This window comes from Dreissena polymorpha, chromosome 8, assembly GCF_020536995.1.
Source record: "Dreissena polymorpha isolate Duluth1 chromosome 8, UMN_Dpol_1.0, whole genome shotgun sequence".
Classification (NCBI taxonomy): domain Eukaryota; kingdom Metazoa; phylum Mollusca; class Bivalvia; order Myida; family Dreissenidae; genus Dreissena; species Dreissena polymorpha.
Genome location: NC_068362.1, coordinates 96,517,134 through 96,537,574, shown reverse-complemented (window position 1 = coordinate 96,537,574; position 20,441 = coordinate 96,517,134). Strand labels below are relative to the sequence as shown.

Below are 20,441 nucleotides of genomic sequence, written 5' to 3'. Positions count from 1 at the left end.
AGTCCGCAAAGCCTTATCTGTGATGAAACTATACCTAGACTAAAATTTCGTTAAGATTAAATTTTTAAACGAAATACTCCATAAAAGTGGAAAATGTCATCCTGTATTAGCCTGGTTGGAGTGCACATGCTATATTAGGGATGATACTTTACGCACAAGTCCGGATTTTCTTGAGCGAGGCTCAAATGTAGAACATGTGTTTAAAACAGCAGGGCCGGATCCATTATTTGTGGACTGTTATAGTTTATATATAAAATACTATACATCTCTCTCTTTATTAGAGATTCCCAATCAAATGTCCTATGTTCCTGCTATTTTTGTGCGCCAAACAGTGTAAGATGGTGTTATTATGACCTGGTCATAGTTAGTAACACATTTAATTTTTTTTCATTTGGACGATAAATATACAAAAACGCGTGTAGTTTGATTGATTGTCCTACGTTTTTGTGTATAAAATAGGGAAATAATGATTTAGTTTCTTCAAGTCTGTTGCTTTTATACATTTTTATTAACTTGAATTGTATTTTGCGTTTTTAATTGTTGAACACGACGATATTGACAGTGATTGATAGTGCCTTCATTCTTCTACATTTCAATAGATATTAAATAGTCATAATAATTCAAATAAAAAAAAAAATAAACTAACAAAAACTGCAAATACCGGTATGTGTCGATTTATTAAGCACATTTTCTTATGAATAAATAACAAAATAATAAAATATAATTTTATATAAAAAGCAATTAAGAAGAACAATCATGAATACATTAGTGTCTGTAAATTGAACATGATTTGGAAAATAATTGGTAGCACACAGCTAAGATATTTCGAAAAAATGCAGGTTAACTGAAAAACATAAATATACATGCAAATGTAAAATGACCATTTCATATTAATTATTTACCAGGTTATGAACATCAACAAACAACAATAAATAACAGAGGAATCTTTAAGCCAAAGTCAACAAAAACATTAACATTTCAGAATTCATTCTCATGGACAGCTTACATACCAAAACACAAACACATGCATATAATCTGCCAATAATAACGATTTGGTGGAAATCTATCACACAGTTTTTACACAATTGTCGTATAAATAATTTCATGACAAATGGCCACACAAGTTATGTGGTCGGGCTGGGAATTGAACCCGCAATCCTATCCTCAGATTCGTAGTTTAGTGTTCGACCAAGTAAGCTAGCTTAAATGTACTCATATTTCAAACAAAAATTAATAGTTCTTAATAAAAACAAGTATAATTTTCTTCTATTAGAACTTATGACATTCCAGTATGCATTTTATTATTTTTGTACAGGCTCTTTAAAGGCAACAGTACAGGCTCTTTAAAGGCAACAGGCTCTTTAAATTTAACGTGCAATAGCTAGAATTACAATAAACAAATGAACATATGCACTACAAAACAAAACATACACACGGTTTCCAAAGTTATTAGAAATAAAACATCAATTATATATAAAGATAATAACTACAACCATGTTCTATTCAGTACAAAGAGAAAACAATGCCTGACAAAAAGTGTATTTCTGGACATGTCCACATACAACAAGCAAATCACTTTCTGTAATGCCCCCATCAACATCAGCCACCCATTTCTTGACATTCTCAAGCCTGTTTAAACAGGTTTAGCTAAAGCTCACTATTTTGTATGGCAAAAAAGATTGCAAAAATTGCATTTAAAAAATATAAAAAACATAAATATCATTTTGAACAACACTATCAACTTTAAAATAGTTATAAGAATCAATAAAATAAGCGACTCATTTGGTCTGCCTTTTCGTGCACATTCAATAAGGCACAAATAGAAACGCAAACACAAAAAGAACACTTTACAACCATAAGGCAGAAAGTCTCTAGATCGCTAACCTGAGAGGCCTAGCAAGTTGTGCGCTTATAGGGACACAACATTTTGTCCACAAGCGTCTACCACAAGTAAAAGACACTGCTGATATGACATGTGGCAATGTCTTTGAGGAAAGCACAAATGTCCCTGAGATTACCATGTGGGGAACAACGCTTATATAACTGAGACCCTACCTCACTAACACAATGCAAATCGCCATTCCCATAGTCATGCCTTAACTAGTGATCTGATTTTAAATCGTCAGGTTCACAATTTGTGTTTTACATCAACGACTCAATGGATTTCAATCTTCTGCTTCATATTCACATGTGAACCTCTGGTCTGATTTCTATTGTCTGGTTCATGATGCGGGCAGCTGCTATCTGTTGCTCCTTGTTCATGCGTCTGTACACTGCCTTGAAGAACGTGATCAATATGAATGCAGAAACGGTTGCCACCACACTCACAAATAGCCCTGGGTCTGAAAGTGAGATAGGAGTTGGGTAAGTGATTTTCTGCCATGGGCCATAATTCTGCCAAAATTTGTTGCAGACGAATTCCTACCTGTATCACCTACATATGTATTTTCTTCAGCTGCGAAAGTAAGAGCCAAATCCGCCGTACAATTAAAGTGGAACTAAGGAAATATAAATATATCAGTGACAGCAAAAATTCCTTACTTTACGATCACTTATACATTAAAGGTAATTAAGCCGTAATCCATCCAGAAAGTAGAGAGCAGTTGCGTACACAATATTTTGGGAGGTACGTATGTAAGTACAGACCAAGAGACAATTGTGGCAGCATATTGCCTCCCACTTTGTGTGGGCATGACAATGCGGTAAGGAAGCTAACCTGTCCAGTCCTGTGGAGTGAAGTCGTTGGCCTTCTGAATACTGGTGCTACATCCAGTGCCCAGGCTTAGTTCGTACTCTGAGAGGTCAGTCGCCATGAACTGCATAGCTAACATGTAGATTACACCCTGGATTTGACTGAAATACACAACGGCAATTCATGTACATGTATTAAATGTGAGGCTTGTCATGTGAAACAGATCTTCATTCATTTGCAATCGTCATGCAGGCCAACATTTTCTCTTTCAATGTATTTCTTGTTTTACGGAAGTATTGTCTTCACATAATTCAACTGTTGGCATAAGGTGAAGCCCTAGATAAGCAGTAGGCTGAGACTGCCTTTGTTGGTCCATCACCATACTTGACATATGTGCATATAGCCCAGATGTCCCAACGTCCACCCTCTGTTGTCTTTTATTATTTGCACTTAACCCTTTGCATGCTGGGAAATTTGTCGTCTGCTAAAATGTTGTCTGCTGAATTTCTAAAATTAGCATTCTCTTCGATTTTTTTTCAAAGAATACTATCAGAATAGCAAACAGTTTTGATCCTGATGAGACGCCACGTTCTGTGGTGTCTCATCTGGATCCAAACTGTTTGCAAAGGCCTTCAAATTTCGGTTCCAGCACTGAAAGAGTTAAAACTAGAAACTGATCCTGCTAGCAAATAATAATCATAATTATCAGGTAACATAAACATTAAAACTTCCTGATTTTACAGTTTGACAAGCACCAGCGTTATTTTGTCAAAAGTCCCTCAAACATGTCAAAAGCAGCTTTGATTTATTCTTGAATATAAAATAATTATGTACGTCTTTGTTTCCAAAATCACAGGATGTTTGTTCCAGAAAATGATATTCATTTGTAGATGAAGCTCATTATCACATTTATTTTACAATCTATTACGGCTGTATGTCGTGTAGTTGGTGTAGTTTTTGAAGACATTCTTGTCATTGGATGACTTCACTTCATGATTAGATTTTTAGAGAAAACCAATACAGTTTGTACATTGGTTATTTTGCAGGGTTATATTTTTGGCCCAAGTTAATATCTCTAACTCGTTAAATTTAGTGCATGGTTTTCAACCAGAACCTTACCTGACCAATATGACATTTATACAAGTTGTACAAATAAAAAAACAAAAGAAAATTAAGCAAAGACGATTATAAAACCTTTCTTGACAGTACGAAAATCTACAGGCAGGCACTAACTGGTAAAGTTTATAATGGTCTTATAAAACAAACAGGTCACTAGACAGTTACCCTGAAATGATCATAAGTCCCGCACTGGTGGCCTCTGCGACTGGATACGTGACCTCTACAGCCAGTTCCATGCAGATCGGGTAGATGGCGAACCCAAATCCTCCAAACAGGGATACCATGACTGCAACAACCACATGCTGGTCTCTAAAGCGGGCAAACTGAAATATAAGTAATGGATAGATTTGGATAAAGCACTCAAAATTAGTATTAATGCCAATTTGTTTGACATATATTGTAAAAACAAACTGGAACAAGAGCACCGCCTTGCGGGTGCAGACCGCTCATCTATTTTTCTTTTTAAAGGTGAAGGGACCTATCTCAATTTCAATCACAAAGGAGGGAGGGGTGGAGTGGCGAGGGGTGTATAGTGTGGGGGTGTGGTCATTTATTACATTATCTTCCAAAAATGCAAACAAATGCAAAAAAAAATTATTTTTTTTTGGGGGGGGGGGGGGATTCTTGGGTGGGAGTGTTGGACGGTATTTCAAAAATAAAATAATAAAAATAAATATTTGTGTTTTTTAACCATGTTTGAAAAAAACAAGAGATGTGTTCGTCAGAAACACAATGCCCCCTATTGCGCCGCTTTGAAAAAAAAAGAAGTTTTTTTTTACCTTTGACCTTGAAGGATGACCTTGACCTTGAACTTCCACCACTCAAAATGTGCAGCTTTATGAGAACGCTGCTTTGAAATATTTTTTTTTTTTACCTTTGACCTTGAAGGATGACCTTGACCTTGAACTTCCACCACTCAAAATGTGCAGCTTGATGATAATGCCGCTTTGAAATTATTATTTTTTGACCTTTGACCTTGAAGGATGACCTTGACCTTGAAAGATGACCTTGACCTTCCACCACTCAAAATGTGCAGCTTCATGAGAACGCCGCTTTGAATTTTTTTTGGACCTTAAACCTTGAAGGATGACCTTGACCTTAAAGGATGACCTTGACCTTGAACTTCCACCACTCAAAATGTGCAGCTTCATGAGAACGCCGCTTTCAATTTATTTATTTTTGACCTTGAAGGATGACCTTGACCTTGAACTTCCACCACTCAAAATTTGCAGCTTCATGAGATACACATGCATGCCAAATATCAAGTTGCTATCTTCAATATTAAAAAAGTTATGGCAAATGTGAAAGTTTTCGGACGGACAGACGCCATATATTTGACATTTGACCTTGAAGGATGACCTTGACCTTCACCTTTCACCACTCAAAATGTTCAGCTCCATGAGATACACATGCATGCCAAATATCAAGTTGCTATCTTCAATATTGAAAAAGTTATGCCCAATGTTAAAGTTTTCGGACGGACAGACGCCATAAATTTGACATTAGACCTTGAAGGATGACCTTGACCTTTCACCACTCAAAATGTGCAGCTCCATGACATACACATGCATGCCAAATATCAAGTTGCTATCTTCAATAGTAAAAAAGTTATGGCCAATGTTAAAGTTTTTCTCGGACGGACGGACAGACTGACTGACATACTGACACACTGACATACTGACATACTGACGGACAGTTCAACTGCTATATACCACCCTACCGGGGGCATAAAAATTATTTTTTGGGGGTGGAGGGGGGTATAGTGTGATGGTGTGGTGGTCATTTATTAGATGATCTTTAAAAAAAATAAATTGGGGGTGGGGATTGAAGGGGGGCTTCGAGGGAGGGGGGGATTCGGGGGGGGGGGGGGGGGCGAGGTGGGTTGGGTGGAGTCTATTGTGGTATGTCAGGTAAAAGTTGTTTTGTCAAAGTATCAATCAAATCTAATCATAACTAAAGAAGTTATGGCAATTTTAGCAAAATTTAATAATTTGACCTTGAGAGTCAAGGTCATTCAAAGGTCAAGGTAAAATTCAACTTGCCAGGTACAGTACCCTCATGATAGCATGAAAGTATTTGAAGTTTGAAAGCAAAAGCCTTGATACTTTAGAAGTAAAGTGGATCTAAACACAAAATGTAACCATATTTTCAAAGTTACTAAGTCAAAAAGGGTCATAATTCCGTAAAAATGACAACCAGAGTTATGCAACTTGTCCTTTACTGTCCCTTTATGATAGTTTGCGAGTGTTCCAAGTATGAAAGCAATATCTATGATACTTTAGGGGTAAAGTGGACCAAAACACAAAACTTAACCAAATTTTCAAGTATAAAGGGCCCATAATTCCGTCAAAATGCCAGTCAGAGTTACATAACTTTGCCTGCACAGTCCCCTTACTATAGTTAGTAAGTGTTGCAAGTATGAAAGCAATAGCTTTGATACTTTAGGAAAAAAGTGGACCTAAACACAAAACTTAACCAAATTTTCAATTTTCTAAGTATTAAAAGGGCACATAATTCTGTCAAAATGCAAGCCAGAGTTATCTAACTTTGCCTGCCCAGTCCCCTCATGATAGTAAGTAAGTGTACCAAGTTTGAATGCAATAGAATTGATACTTAATGAGAAAAGTGGACCTAAACGCAAAACTTAACCGGACCCCGACGCCAAGGTGATGACAATAGCTCATATTTTTTTTTCAAAAAATAGATGAGCTAAAAATAGTAGCTTTCATAATCATTATGCCAAAAATTTAAGTGGCTGGTAAGTACCCAGTATATATATATAAATGTATCACCGATCCCCATAGAAGTTTAGTGAGTGGGCAGGGAAGTTCACTCATCAAATCGAGATACCCAGTCCTGCTGAGCAAACTTACCTCGGCACCATCAACATGCAGGCCGGCTTAATATACTGGCATATAAAACTGTTAACATTATTAAACAAAACCTAAGAATACATAAGCACACAATAATAATATCAATCAAGCTCACCTGGACGAATCCAATACCAAAAAGGCAGCTGAGACACCAGCAGATCTTGACGACTTCCTCAAAGCGCTTGGTTCGGTCCACATAGATGCCTGCCGCCACCGCCCCTAATGACCCTGTGCCTATCATGAGGGCACCACACATGCCTGCATACGTCTTAAATTACAATACAATCCCATTGATAACCTATTTATAACATTATTATGAAGGGATTACTTTAAGAATAAATTGGGTTACATCTGAACTGCACATGGCGGCGACATATGGAATAACACAGGGGTACCTTTGAAAATGAAGCTGTTGCATTCGTTAAGCAAGGAATGATATAAGTAAACACTGCATTCATTTGACCAGCACACAACCACCTGTGCACACAACATATGGAATAACACTGCAGTACCATTGAAAACGTAGGTGTAACAACATTATTGCAATCTACTCATATATAAAGTATGTATGAAGTCCACACCCACATGCCAACAGCTTTAGTGTAAAATGACATGATTTTCCCATTCATATGCTACATGCTCTACAGCGTTAGTATGGCAAATAAATATTCCAATTATCAGCCGAGCACTATTCCACCCAGACATGCTTGCATTTATTATGGTAAAGTGACAGAACGGCACCATATCAATAGAAACACAGCAGTAGTTAAGTAGTTAGTACAGTAAAGACTTACTTAAATTATAAGCATGGTGCTTTTAGATAACTGTTAAAAACACTTGGAATATTGTTTTTGAAAACATTCAATTTGTAAAAAAACGGCTAAGAAGTGTTGTACAAAACTAATGCCATAAAATATTTATTAAACCACATCAGCTCAAATGACTGTATGCGTGTTAGTTTAGAAAACATATAATGTGGGTTCTGCATATTGATTTTGTTAAGCGAGAAATGGTCAAAAAATGGGATTATTGAAACATGAGGGCCTCAACGGCCCAAAGTCGCTCACCTGAGATTCAAAGGAACTGACCTGTTCTGTGCAGGCCAAGATGTTATAAGAACCCTTGGCAGCCATGTTTTTCCACCAACCAGAACCATTTTCATCCTCATCCAAGATATCATTGGGACAAATCGTCTGACCTAGTTTCATGATGAATGGACAATAAATGTGGCCTCTAGAGTGTTAATAAGGTTTTACTAAAGCAATATATAGCCATATTAGGAAAAATGCCCCGCCCCCTGGTGGCCATGTTTTTAGAACAACCCAAACCATTTTCGAACTCATCCAAGATATCATTAGGACAAATCTTCTGACCAAGTTTCATGAAGATCAAAAATAAATGTGGCCTCTAGTTTTAACAAGGTTTTACTATAGCCATATAAGGAAAAATGCCCCGCCCCCTGGCGGCCATGTTTTTCAACCAACCCGCATCATTTTTGAACTCGTCCAAGATATTATTGGGATGAATCTTCTGACCAAGTTTGATGAAGATCGGACAATAAATGTAGCCTCTAGATTTTACTATAGCCATATAAGGAAAAATGACCCACCCTTGGCAGCCATGTTTTTCAAGCAAACGTAACCATTTTCGAACTCATCCAAGATATCATTGAGACCAATCTTCTGACCAAATTTTATGAAGATTGGACAAAAAATGTGGCCTCTAGAGTGTTAACAATGTTTTACTAAAGCCATATATAAAGCCATATAAGGAACAAGAGTGCCAAACTGTCATAAAATACGCCCGTTTGAAGGTTTTGGACAACTTGATAACTTTACCATGACCCATATTGGAACTTGACCTACATATCATCTAGACACAACTTCTGACCAAATTTGGTGAAGATCAGATGAAAACTACTTCAATTAGAGAGCGGACACCATGCTAAATGCTTGAAATGCACTAAGTCACCTTGTGATCTAGTTTTTGACCCGGCATGACCCATATTTGAACTTGACCTAGATATTGTCTAGACACAACTTCTAACCAAATTTCGTGAAGATCGGATGAAAACTACTTCAATTAGAGAGCGGACACCATGCTAAATGGTTGAAATGCACTAAGTGACCTCGTGACCTTGTTGTGGATCCGGCATGACCCATATTTGAACTTGACCTAGATATCATTTAGACACAACTTCTGACCAAATTTGGTGAAGATCTGATGAAAACTACTTCAATTAGAGAGCGGACACCATGCTAAATGCTTAAAATGCACAAAGTGACCCCTCTACATAGTTTTTGACCCGGCATGACCCATATTCGAACATGACCTAGATATTTTCTAGATACAACTTCTGACCGTATTTGGTGAAGATCGGATGAAAACTATTTGAATTAGAGAGCTGTGGACGCTGCCCGATTGCCGCAAAGGTGAAACTATGATACGTCCCGTTTTTTTTAAACGGCCGTATAAAAATGCCCCACCCCCTGGTGGCCATAGTTTTATTCGCAAGGTTACGGGTTTTTATTTTCTGCAGTCAAACGATATGCATGTTTTATTTGATGAGCATAAGAGGTATCTCGACAGGCGTTTTCGGATACGGTACGGTTTGTCGATTTTAATTTACTTTCGGCGTTCTTTATAACATTTTTTTTATAGAATGACGAATACATATACGGTGTTACGGATGGTCTGGTTGACAATATTTTGTATGGTACTAACCAGAACTTGCTCCTAGACGGACTTTAAAAATTGAACAATTTGAAAAGGCAGTTTTTATTTAATTAATAGTACTTTAATAAAAGTATTTATCTTTTTGTTTAAAAGTATATATGTATGTAACTGTAGCTGATGTCTGGTTTGTTAAGTCACACCCACAACCTTGATTGTATTCTTTATTGTAAAGCCATGATAATATTTTATAAGAAAATGACACTGATATTATGCTTGTTTTTAAGTATATATTATAAATTAAATCTAAAAGATATACATTTGATAAAACACAGATACAATGAGATTCATTGTTTTTTTCTTTTTGCCTTCAGTACCATTTTGCGGAAAAGTCCTCGTCTGTTTTGGCTATTATTTTTTTAAGGAAAAAATGATGGCTATTATTTTCTGAAGGCCAGTGTGAGCACTGTAAAGCCATATAAGGAAAATGCCCCACCCTTGGCAGCCATGTTTTTCAAGCAAACATAAGCATTTTCGAACTAATTCAAGATATTATTGAGACCAATCTTCTGACCAAATTTCATGAAGATTGGACAATAAATGTGGCCTCTAGAGTGTTTTCAAGGCAAATGTTGACGCCGCACGCCGGACAAAAGGCATCACAAAAGCTCACCATGAGCTAAAAAGAAACAATATGAATTGAACAAACCTAAGTATAAGTACTTACATATTATAAATAAGCTATCAAGAATGATGCATGTTTGAATGAAAAGCAAAAAAGCCAATTATGGTGCAATCCAATCAAGTGACTCGTACTTACGTCAGAATAGCCCCTGGGACACAGCATCTGGTCAAAGAAAGATGAGAAAGCTGTGAACAGGGCCAGCCCCGCCCCAAACACAAAGTTGAGCACCCAGTAGTGGCGGTTCCTCAGTATCTAGAACACAGGGAACAAACTGATTACATGTCACAGATGTTCCATTTTTGCACTAAAGAAGAACAAGTGATGTTCAACAAGTAATTGCATTACATTTTATTTTCAAATAACATGACACACCCGTAATAAGAAACTAGAAAGTAACAATTGTGAAACTTTCGGAAAATATAGAGGAATGATTGTAACTTAAGTTACCGTACTTGTTTATCCAATCAAGTATACTTATAAGTTTGTGTCTATTATATTACACGCTGGTGTTCTCGTCACCTAGGTTACCTGTTTGAGTCCTTGAAAGAACGGCTCTGACTTCTCCTCTGCACTGGAGGTGGGTGGGGTAGGGGGTATTGAGCTGCACACACCGAACGTGGCCATTAGCAGGGTGGCAAGGGTCGGGGCTGTGATGATCCACAACTGTAACAGCATCACAATAACACGCACATCATAGTAGCGTATTAGAGATTTGTAGTACATGATCATTAATATATTAGCAACACAAAAAACTTGCTTTACGACTACTGGACCTGCATTCTTAAAGTCCCGATAAGGTTCCTATAAATTTCAATGGGTGCAAACCCTGATTTTAAGGGCTACTATCTATTTTGTATAAAGAGCATGTTTGTCAGACCAAAATATTAATTAACTCTTCGAATGACCCTGCTTAGTCCACCAGCCCTCCATGTCAGCATCAATAAACAACATACAACTTTGAGATAGCAGACTGCTTTAGTTATGCTTTATGGATTAATACATTGTTTCTGTAGCAGATTACTTTTCATTGGTGCTAATTGACATTTATTGACATAAGGTTGGAGAGTACGCCACTGATTTATCAATGCAAAGAAACTTGAACAATTCAATGGCGTTGTTCTTACATGTGGGGTTTTACTGTACCTGGTGATTTTCATATTGTGCAAGAGCATATTGATTAAGGCACTGAAGTGTACAAACAGTTCAAACTTTGAATGGCAATTTAAGTGTAAAATTTTCTTGTTGAATGATTTTTGTTATTAAATTGTTGTTGTATACTTAAAAAACACTGCTCCGTTCTCAAAACAAGACATTTTTAGGAATTTGGAATGTAATCAAAGCTACCTGAAAACAATTGTTCCTATATAATTATATTTAAGTTAATGTTGTTTTGTAGAGATCCTTTTTAATTTGATTTGATCTGCTTTGTCTACTTACCAATGTTGGTATATCTTGTTGCTGCTGAACAATGTTTGGTGCCAATAAATTTGCAACCATAATTCCTAGTGGATTTGCTAAAACATCAACACAATAATTATTTCCAAATGGTTAAAAACACCAGTGAAAAATGTTTCACTCAAACTTCTATAAACAGCACTGATTTGAAGTGTTTTTTATATCACAGTTATCATCAAGTGTTAGAACTGGATGTGCGGACTGGGACTTTAATGTGTCCTCGGAGACCTGGAGATCAATTGTCATCTAATTATTGTCAGCTGCTATCATGTCCATTCGTAAAGACCATTTCTTATCAACAAAGAAACTCTGGCAACATTTCAGTAGTTAAGATTATAATAAAAATCCTCAGAAAATGCGACTTCAGAGGTGGATAACTCAGCATTGTGACTATTTGCATATTTTCAGATAATTCAGAATAATAGTACCATTTGATTCTCATAATAACATTCCACTCAATATTGACATTAATGTATCCCACTTTTGAACATTCAAAAGAAGTGCCTGGTTCTTCTTCTTATGTGGTTAAAAAGCCATTTAACAATAGGACCCAAGCCATTTGGGATAATATCCTGTATCCTTTATGTGTCTGCAAAATTTTGGTAATTTTCATTTGAGATGTGTTTATTGAAGTACTGTGCTTTTGTCGAAAAAACACTGCCTAACCCTGTTTTCTAAGAAAAAAAACCTGAATTTGGGCGACTGTAATTTTCTTACACAGACCATGGCATATTTTTTAATTCAAAGTTTCAAAAGAGGACAAAGAGGGCATATCATTCTTTAAATTTATACTAAGCTTTCAAATGAAACTTAAAGGAAGACGCGCCTTGAAAAAGTTCCGTATTGGATTTAGTGCAAACTAACCTAATGTCCAACCTACCCATGGATGCCATCATGTTGGCTGTAGCCCTCTGGTCCCCTGCAAACCACAGGGCAGCAAGCTTTGTTGGAGCAAACATTATGAATGGCTGAGCACAGGCTGCCAATATCTGACCTGCAACAAGTGAAGTTGGCTTTAATCATTACACTTAAGTTCAGATAAAAGTAACACATGTATTGACACAGTCATGGCATATCCTTATGTGATATTCAAACAAACATCACACAGGTGCACTACATGATACTAAATATCAAATATAAAGGCACTCAGCTTTATAGATTTGGAGATTTTTTAACATTTTGCTATATACTAGTGAAGTACATGTACACATAGGGGAAACCAGTTACCCCCACTGGCCATTTTTAACCCAAACTTCATGCTTTGAACAAACTTTGTATAAATACAAAATATAAAAAATCTGAGCATTGGCATGTCAGATAATAAGATTTTTTAGTATAAAAGATATTAATCATGTGACCACTGAGGAGTACACAGATTTGACCCAGGGATACGATTCAACAAACTTTGCAAACTGTCTCTGTCTATTGTTACATACCAAATATCTAAGCTCAGGGTCATGTTGTTTCACAGATAATGATTTTTTTTAAAGTTATGTACAATTTAAGTATATATATACTTAAATATATATATATATATATATATATATATATATATATATATATATATATATATATATATATATATATATATATATATATATATATATATATATATATATATAATAAAACTAAAAACAGAAAGAAGGCTTAAAGAGTTTTTTAATAATAGGATTGTATTATGCCCTGATGAGTTATGCGAAACGCGTTGGCTAAATCAATATATATTTAAAATCCCAGACACGTGTTTTTACTTTTATTATATAATATTCACAATCTGGATTATTACATTTTACTTATATAACTATATATATATATATATATATATATATATATATATATATATATATATATATATATATATATATATATATATATATTTATATATTTATATATATTTATATATATTTATATATATCGTGTACATTTTTTGACCCCAGGGCAGAGACTTAAACAGAAATAGTAGAGGAACGCTATACAAAGTTACATATCAAATATTAAACCCCTAACTCTTGTTGTTTCAGAGATTTTCCAAAAGTTGAATTTTTCAATCTTTCTGGTGAACTTCATTTGCAGCGGCCAGAATGATGTGAGCTTTTTTAATCAGGTTCATGCAAAGATCATTGAAGCGAAGTTTTGTGAAAATCTGTCCACTGGCCAGTTGTTTAGGAGATGTCGTTTGAATGACACGTTTATGCAAGATGCACCACAGACAAAAGGTGACCAAAAAAGCTCACCATGTGAAAAGTGTGCACACAGGTGCGCTTAAAACAAACTGCACAGTAGGCATGTTGCTAATCAAACATTAATAACAAAAACAAATGAACATACCAATTTTTCTCAAATAAACACACAATTTTAAATATTAGTTTGCATTAAATTTGAATAAATTACCTTATCCAAAAGCTAAAGGCTGTCCGGCTATTTTGCTAAAGAAAAATTAAAATGAGATGTTTACCTGTCAGACACACAGTGAATCGATATCCCAGGGGTACGGACTCAAATGTGCTGACATTTCTGAGCAAACTTCCTATGCCATTTAACCAGGCTGCTAAAATCAGCTACAAAATAATGTTAGCACATTATTTTTTTATACAGCATATGTTTACAATTGGATATGTTACAAGTTATATGCAGTACACAATTACATACATTCTTCAAAAGCTACATTTCAGACATTTACATTCTAATTAGTCAGTAGGAGATATAATTTTTCATTCTGCAATTACTCTAATGAATAAATGTTTTTTATAATTAGTTTCATCTTCTTAAAAAAACTATGTGTTTGTCGGAAACACAATGCCCCCCTACTGTGCGGCTTTGAAATATATTTTTTTAAATTATATCCTGTTACTAAAATATTACTTCCATTGTGAAAATGATCTGTATCTGCCAAATGATATAAAATAGAAATTATCTCCCTTTAAAGCTTATTACTTCCCTTGTATTTTGTTTTTTGACCTTTGACCTTGAACCTTTCACCACTCAAAATGTGCAACTTCATGAGATACACATTCATGCCAAAATCAAGTTGCTATCTTCAATATTGCAAAAGTTATGGCCAATGTTAAAGTTTTCGGACGGACGGACTGACTGACACTAGACGGACTGACAGACAATTCAACTGCTATATGCCACCCTACTGGGGTCATAAAAACAGGTATAAATGCAAGAAAAATATGCCATTTTAATGAAAAATTAATTATAACTTGTATAAAAATTATGCCACTCACACTCAAACGGAGTCCTAGCGTGTCTAGCAACCAAGATGCTACAAACCCAAGAGGAATACTTGCAATTGCAAACACCAAAACAAGAATGTTCACTTGAAATGGTGTGATATTGTAATATGGCACAGTTGTATCCGCTATGGGAGAAAATGTGATCCAGATCTGAAATAAAACAGAAAATCATTTATTTGGTAATGTGGGGCACGTAACTATTAACGCAACATTTTTATTAAATACAGCAGCTTTAGCCACTTAACATGGTGGTTAACTAAATTGTTTAAACATTGCCACTTAACATGGTGGTCAACTAAATTGTTTAAATGTTGCCACTTAACATGGTGGTTAACTAAATTGTTTAAATGATCACCACTTAACATGGTGGTTAACTAAATTGTTTAAATGTTGCCACTCAACATGGTTGGTTAACTAACTGATAAGAATTTAGTGTGGAGCATTTACCTCTATGAACTTTTTTCATAAAGAAGGTCAACAACCAGCATAACCATGAAGTCTGATTACCCATGTTCAAAAATGTTATTATTTATATAACAATATAGATTACTATGACTTATGAAATTACCTCTTGTAATGTTTGTATTTATAATATACTTGTAAACGTGGTAATATATAATGTAATAAAGTCAAAAGTGTATAACATGATTGTCATTGAGCGTTTAAGTAATAACCATTCAATACACTGTATTTCATTAATGTCATTGAATATATTAATAAGGTCAAATTAACTGACAGGTAATGTTTTTTACGTTGCATAAAAGTAATGATAACTTTTTTGGGGCCAGTGAAACATCTGCAGTGGTTCATGGTACAAACTTTTTTCCATGATCTCATTAATTTTAGTTATGTTAAAATTCTCAAATAATTTTTTATCCCTATGTGGAAAGTAGAGCCTATTTCTATTGTCATTGAAAAACCATTTAGCAACCATGCTTTTTATGGTCATTTCCTGATCCAGTGAGCATTCAGTGATTGTTTTGCTTCACACAGCCTGTACCTCATTGATTGGGAAAAATCGCATGATAAAACATACAATCTGGAAAAATGAAACATTAATAATATGATTATAAATATGAGTATTCCAATGCTTTTTAAGTGCATGTTCAACTGCATTGTAACATGTATATTAAAAGTGCTACATAATTATTTCTCTGTAATATAAACTCAATAATCCAATTATTGTCTTTATTGGAAAAGTTTGGCTTTTGGAGTGGGGTGACTTTGGTCAGATTTTAAGGAAAACTTGTAACATTTTGCTATAGGTAATCAGCCTGTAAGAGGCTGTAATTTTGGGGAAAAAGTCACTGGCATCTGTAGTAAGTGTGCAACATCTTGGTGCATTTGATTGGGGACTTCGTTGAACTATGAACGTTTGGGAAGCTTTCATTGAAGTATACTTCACTTTTGCTGAAATCTCATTGCTGAAACCCTGCTTTCCAAGGTGTAGGGAAATAAGGTCACTTCCAACAGCCTTGCTGTTGGGCTAGCTCTTTAGCGACATGGTTAAAGTGTCTGACTACCACTCTGGAGGTCGTGGGTTCAATCCCTGGCCTGAGCTCAGTATTTTCACATTAATGGCGACGAGGCAGAAAAGAACTGTGAATGCAGTAATTGGTCTGAGCTGTTTAATGGTTTCTGGTAGGGCCATGCGGATGCAAGACATGCTGTAGCTGGCGTGTCTGGGCATTGAAACATTAAAAGGGAGAGGAGTGTAATGAAATAAGGTCACTTCCAACAGCCTTGCTGTTGGGCTACCTAGCTCTTTAGCGATGTGGTTAAAGTGTCTGACTACCACTCTGATGTCGTGGGTTCAATCCCAGGCCTCAGCTCAGTATTTTAACATTAAAGGGTACGTTCATTTGGGCGAATTTTACTTTCTCAGAAGTTGCCAGAAGGCACCTTTTTGCCTAGAATTATTGAAAGAGGACAGATCTATCTTTAAAATGATACAAATCTTGGTGAGATCGCGGTGGTGTAGTGGATGAGGTGTCCGCCTAGCGATCGGGAGTTCGTGGGTTCGAACCCCACTTGGGGAGCGTTCTCATTATCTCCTCCATAGACACCTAGTACTGGTTCTTCCCAGGAAACGGACTCGATAATGTCCCTCTGCCTATAATACTCGAAAGAGCGGTTGGCAGTATACAGAGATAGATAGATCTTGAAATTAGTGTTTTCTTGCCTAAATGTTAAACCTTGTTATAAGCGTCTAAAAAAGACGTTACCCACCATTCCATTTGTCAAGTTCAGAAGAAACACAACCAGTAAGATGTACCATCTTCTTTTATAAACTTTAAATCCATCCCCGTCGCCGTTTAAACTAGAAGATGTCGATTTTGCATGCGATATTTGTTTGTCGTCGTCTACCATGGAGGCCGCCATTTTACGGTCATATGCCAGCTACACGTGTACAATGCGGATCCAGTACAATCGCAGCTTTCCGTAAGTATAAACACCGGTATCTCTCGAGTTGAGCACTATGAATATAATAGTTTTAACAAACTTTATAAAGACAAAATATCGTTAAAAGAAAAACTTATCTGAAATGACGTTTACTTATTACATTTATCGCGAGTGCGCGGCAAACATATTTTTCTAAAACCGGTGATAGAGTGGTAGACCAAAGATCAATAAAAAAAACAAGATCGGACACATCGAGTCTGCGGGAGATCTCGTGCTATATCGATTCCCTACGTTTTATGGCGTTATCACGCGGGATTTCAGCAAGTGGACCACGTAACGGATATGTCTGGGTTCGCGATAACAATAATCTTGGATTATTGATAAATCTTTGGGTAGACAAGTAGCTATTTCCGGACGATATTTTACTACCGGTATTTCGTGTAGTTCATAACAAAACACGCCACAGTCCAGTCGAACATTAAAGGGATGTTTTCACGGTTTGGTAAATTGTCAAAATTGAAAAAATTGTTTCAGTTTCGCAAATTTTCGTTTTAGTTATGATATTTGTGAGGAAACAGTATTACTGAACATTAACCATGGTCTAATATAGCTAATATATGCGTCTTTTGACGATTTAAAAAACTAAAAATTATAAAGCGTTGCAACGCGAAACGATTGAATAATTCGGAGAGTTCTGTTGTTGTCGTTAAATTTTGTGAAATTTTACGAAGATTGCTCATATAATGCATAAAATACTTCAACCAAGTATGCTTGACAGAAGAGCCGAGCGGCCTTATGCGTTTTTACTCCAGGTTACTCCAGGACTCCGGGAGTCACTGGTTCGAGTCCAGCTGCGGCTACTTTTTTTCCTTTTTTAAATTTTATTCTTGATTTTTTTACTGGAGCTTTTAAGATCCAATGTTTACATTTATCAATATAAAGCATTTAATGACTTATTTCAAAACATGCCAAAAACTGTGAAAAGGCCCCTTTAAGTGTAAAATGATAATGTGGGAGACAATACATTCATTTTTATGAGCCATAATGTATATCGTGCACTACTTAATGCAATTCTGATATTATGAGGGCTCACTGCTGAAATTCAAAGTAACAACATTTTAACGAAATCATTATTTTAACGATCAATTACACGTTATTCGTCGCAGGGATCTATGCAAACATGTTTGTAAAGGACCCTGTTCATCGTCAGAAACTACTATTTTGTTATACTGATGTTATATATTTTCCATATGCAAATATTCAAAATTTATTATTCTATTCAAAGTTATGAATTGTGCTTTTACAAATCACAAAATGTACTTAATCCGAGATGTTGAAAAATATTTCTGATCGGTAAGCCGCTCTATATGGGAGTGTAAATAAAAAAAGGATATAAAAATAGCATTATATGACACTTTTTGGCTCATCGTAGTAACACTAAAAACTAACACGATTTTTTTATCTCACTAGTATGTTAAAGAGCATCATGTTAATCAAATCAATGGGAAACATTCATTAATGCGCTTGAGCAACTAAAATATTTGCACAACCATCACTAAATAACAGAAAATCATATCGTAAAAAATGCACTTACAAATAACTACTATTTTCCATAAATATAGCACTTTAAACTCAAATGATTTCATTTATAAAAGATCTGCAATCTCTTAATTAAAACTAGCATCTGTTTAATTATTCAACAATGTCCAAAATATGTGAAGCTATCGTTCATTTTCGCGACCAAGTACAAAAGTAAAGAAAACTTTCACTATCTTTAATCATGCTTAACTTGACAACACTAAAATGCATGGCAAATACATGTGCAGATAAGTAAACATAATAAAGCACAATGTAAAGAAAGTTAACAACTGCATACAATTGCAAATTGATATAAATCCTTTAACGGGCACATCGTCTATATAATATCCCCTATATATACACACGTACAAAAATGTACCCCTTAGCTATAATAAATTGATTAAATCCTTAAGAAACTAATGGGCCATGGTGGAGGTCTCGTTGATTCACGGAAACAAATTTTTGACGACTTTAGTGGTGACCAAGTATTTTTGACACACTTGACTTATATTCAGACATGGTATTGGGATCGCGAAAATACACATTCTTACCATGTTTTATCAAACTTGAGCTAAAATGTTGTTCCAAGGATTGTTCTATGGTTTTCTAAAATTTTACTTAGTGACCTAGTTTTAAGATAAATGTGATCACTGATCCATATTTGAACTTTGTCTTGATATTATCAAAAGAAATATTTGGCCAAGTTTCATCACGATTCAGTCATAATTGTAGCTTTGAAATTGTAACAGTTTCATGTTAACACAAGATTTGACCCGGTCTTCTACTTTGGGAAGGCACCTAGATTCAAACTCGACAGAGAATTTTTCTTGTTAAATATAATCATAGGGTTTCATCAAGATTGAGTTATAAATCTTGCCCCTAGGGACTTTTCATGTTTTTTCTAAGATTTGCCCTGGTCAAAATTTTTAGGACGCAAGAAATCATTATTTGAATTAGCCTAGCCTAGCCTAGGTATTGTAAAGATAAACAGTCTGACCAAGTTTCATCAAAATTGATTAAAAAGTGTGGCCTCAAGATTTTGTTATAGTTGACCCGATGACCTAATTTAATGACGCATCATGACCCAGATTCAAACATTGGCTGGATATTGTCATGTTGTTGATCCGATTATCCGGATAATAAGTTAATATTCGGATAGTAATTTAGTATCTGAAATTTTGTATAAAATATAATCATTATTAAAGAAGATTGACATTGTGGCCTAGATTTTTCACGTACGTACCCTTTTTCGAACTCGGCATAGATGTTGTCCACATACAGATTCTGAGTCTTTATGTGGAGAACGGTAACAAGGTTTTCATAAGGTTGAAATATTTGACCTTGTGTTTGGCGTTATTCGCAAACCAGAGCCAATAAGTATCGTTTTTAAATAATTTAATATCATGGAAACTTGGTATATTCGAACATTTTTTTAGTATATTCGAACATTTTTTTAACATTGTACGATATTTAGCAAATCAAAGCAGATTAACCTTATTGCTGAGTCAGGTACTTTTCTAAATTTATTAAAAAGTTTAATAGAAACTCTTACCAGGATAGCTACGCGCATTTGCAATAAGCAGCATTGTTGAAAGTAAAGCTGTTATCAACTCTGACATTGACACACGAAATTGATTTTGTTTAATCCCAACTGATAACAATTAACGTGTATCACGTTTATAGATGTGTAAATATGTCAACTTATAATTTAGTAAAATGTACCA

General features: G+C 35.3%; 1 protein-coding gene across 2 annotated transcripts; it reads right to left on the bottom strand.

Moving 5' to 3' along the window:
- Window positions 1–735: 735 nt before the first annotated feature.
- LOC127841475 (solute carrier family 49 member A3-like) lies at window positions 736–18,895 on the bottom strand. 2 transcript variants are annotated; one of them, XM_052370298.1, is made up of 12 exons: window positions 18,734–18,895; window positions 16,966–17,213; window positions 14,728–14,886; window positions 13,953–14,055; window positions 12,378–12,491; window positions 11,480–11,556; window positions 10,571–10,705; window positions 10,178–10,294; window positions 6,800–6,952; window positions 3,977–4,134; window positions 2,717–2,853; window positions 736–2,342 (listed from the first exon to the last, which is right to left on the bottom strand). In XM_052370298.1, exons 2-12 carry the CDS (start codon window positions 17,116–17,118, stop codon window positions 2,185–2,187), a joined length of 1,464 nt encoding a protein of 487 aa, XP_052226258.1. In that variant the 5' UTR covers window positions 17,119–17,213; window positions 18,734–18,895; the 3' UTR covers window positions 736–2,184. The 2 variants fall into 2 exon arrangements, with proteins under 2 accessions (XP_052226258.1, XP_052226259.1); XM_052370299.1 differs by lacking the exon at window positions 18,734–18,895 and having other exon boundaries at window positions 16,966–17,371.
- Window positions 18,896–20,441: the final 1,546 nt, after the last annotated feature.

What these genes read in the sequence shown, in the direction of transcription:
- LOC127841475 (XM_052370298.1), bottom strand. Translation starts at nt 17,118, where the DNA reads ATGGCGGCCTCCATGGTAGACGACGACAAACAAATATCGCATGCAAAA. An exon ending in CAACATGATGGCATCCATGG is followed by an intron (nt 11,557 to 12,377) that starts GTAGGTTGGACA and finishes TTGATGTTTTAG; the next exon opens with CAAATCCACTAGGAATTATG. An exon ending in CACTCCACAGGACTGGACAG is followed by an intron (nt 2,343 to 2,716) that starts GTTAGCTTCCTT and finishes TCTCACTTTCAG; the next exon opens with ACCCAGGGCTATTTGTGAGT.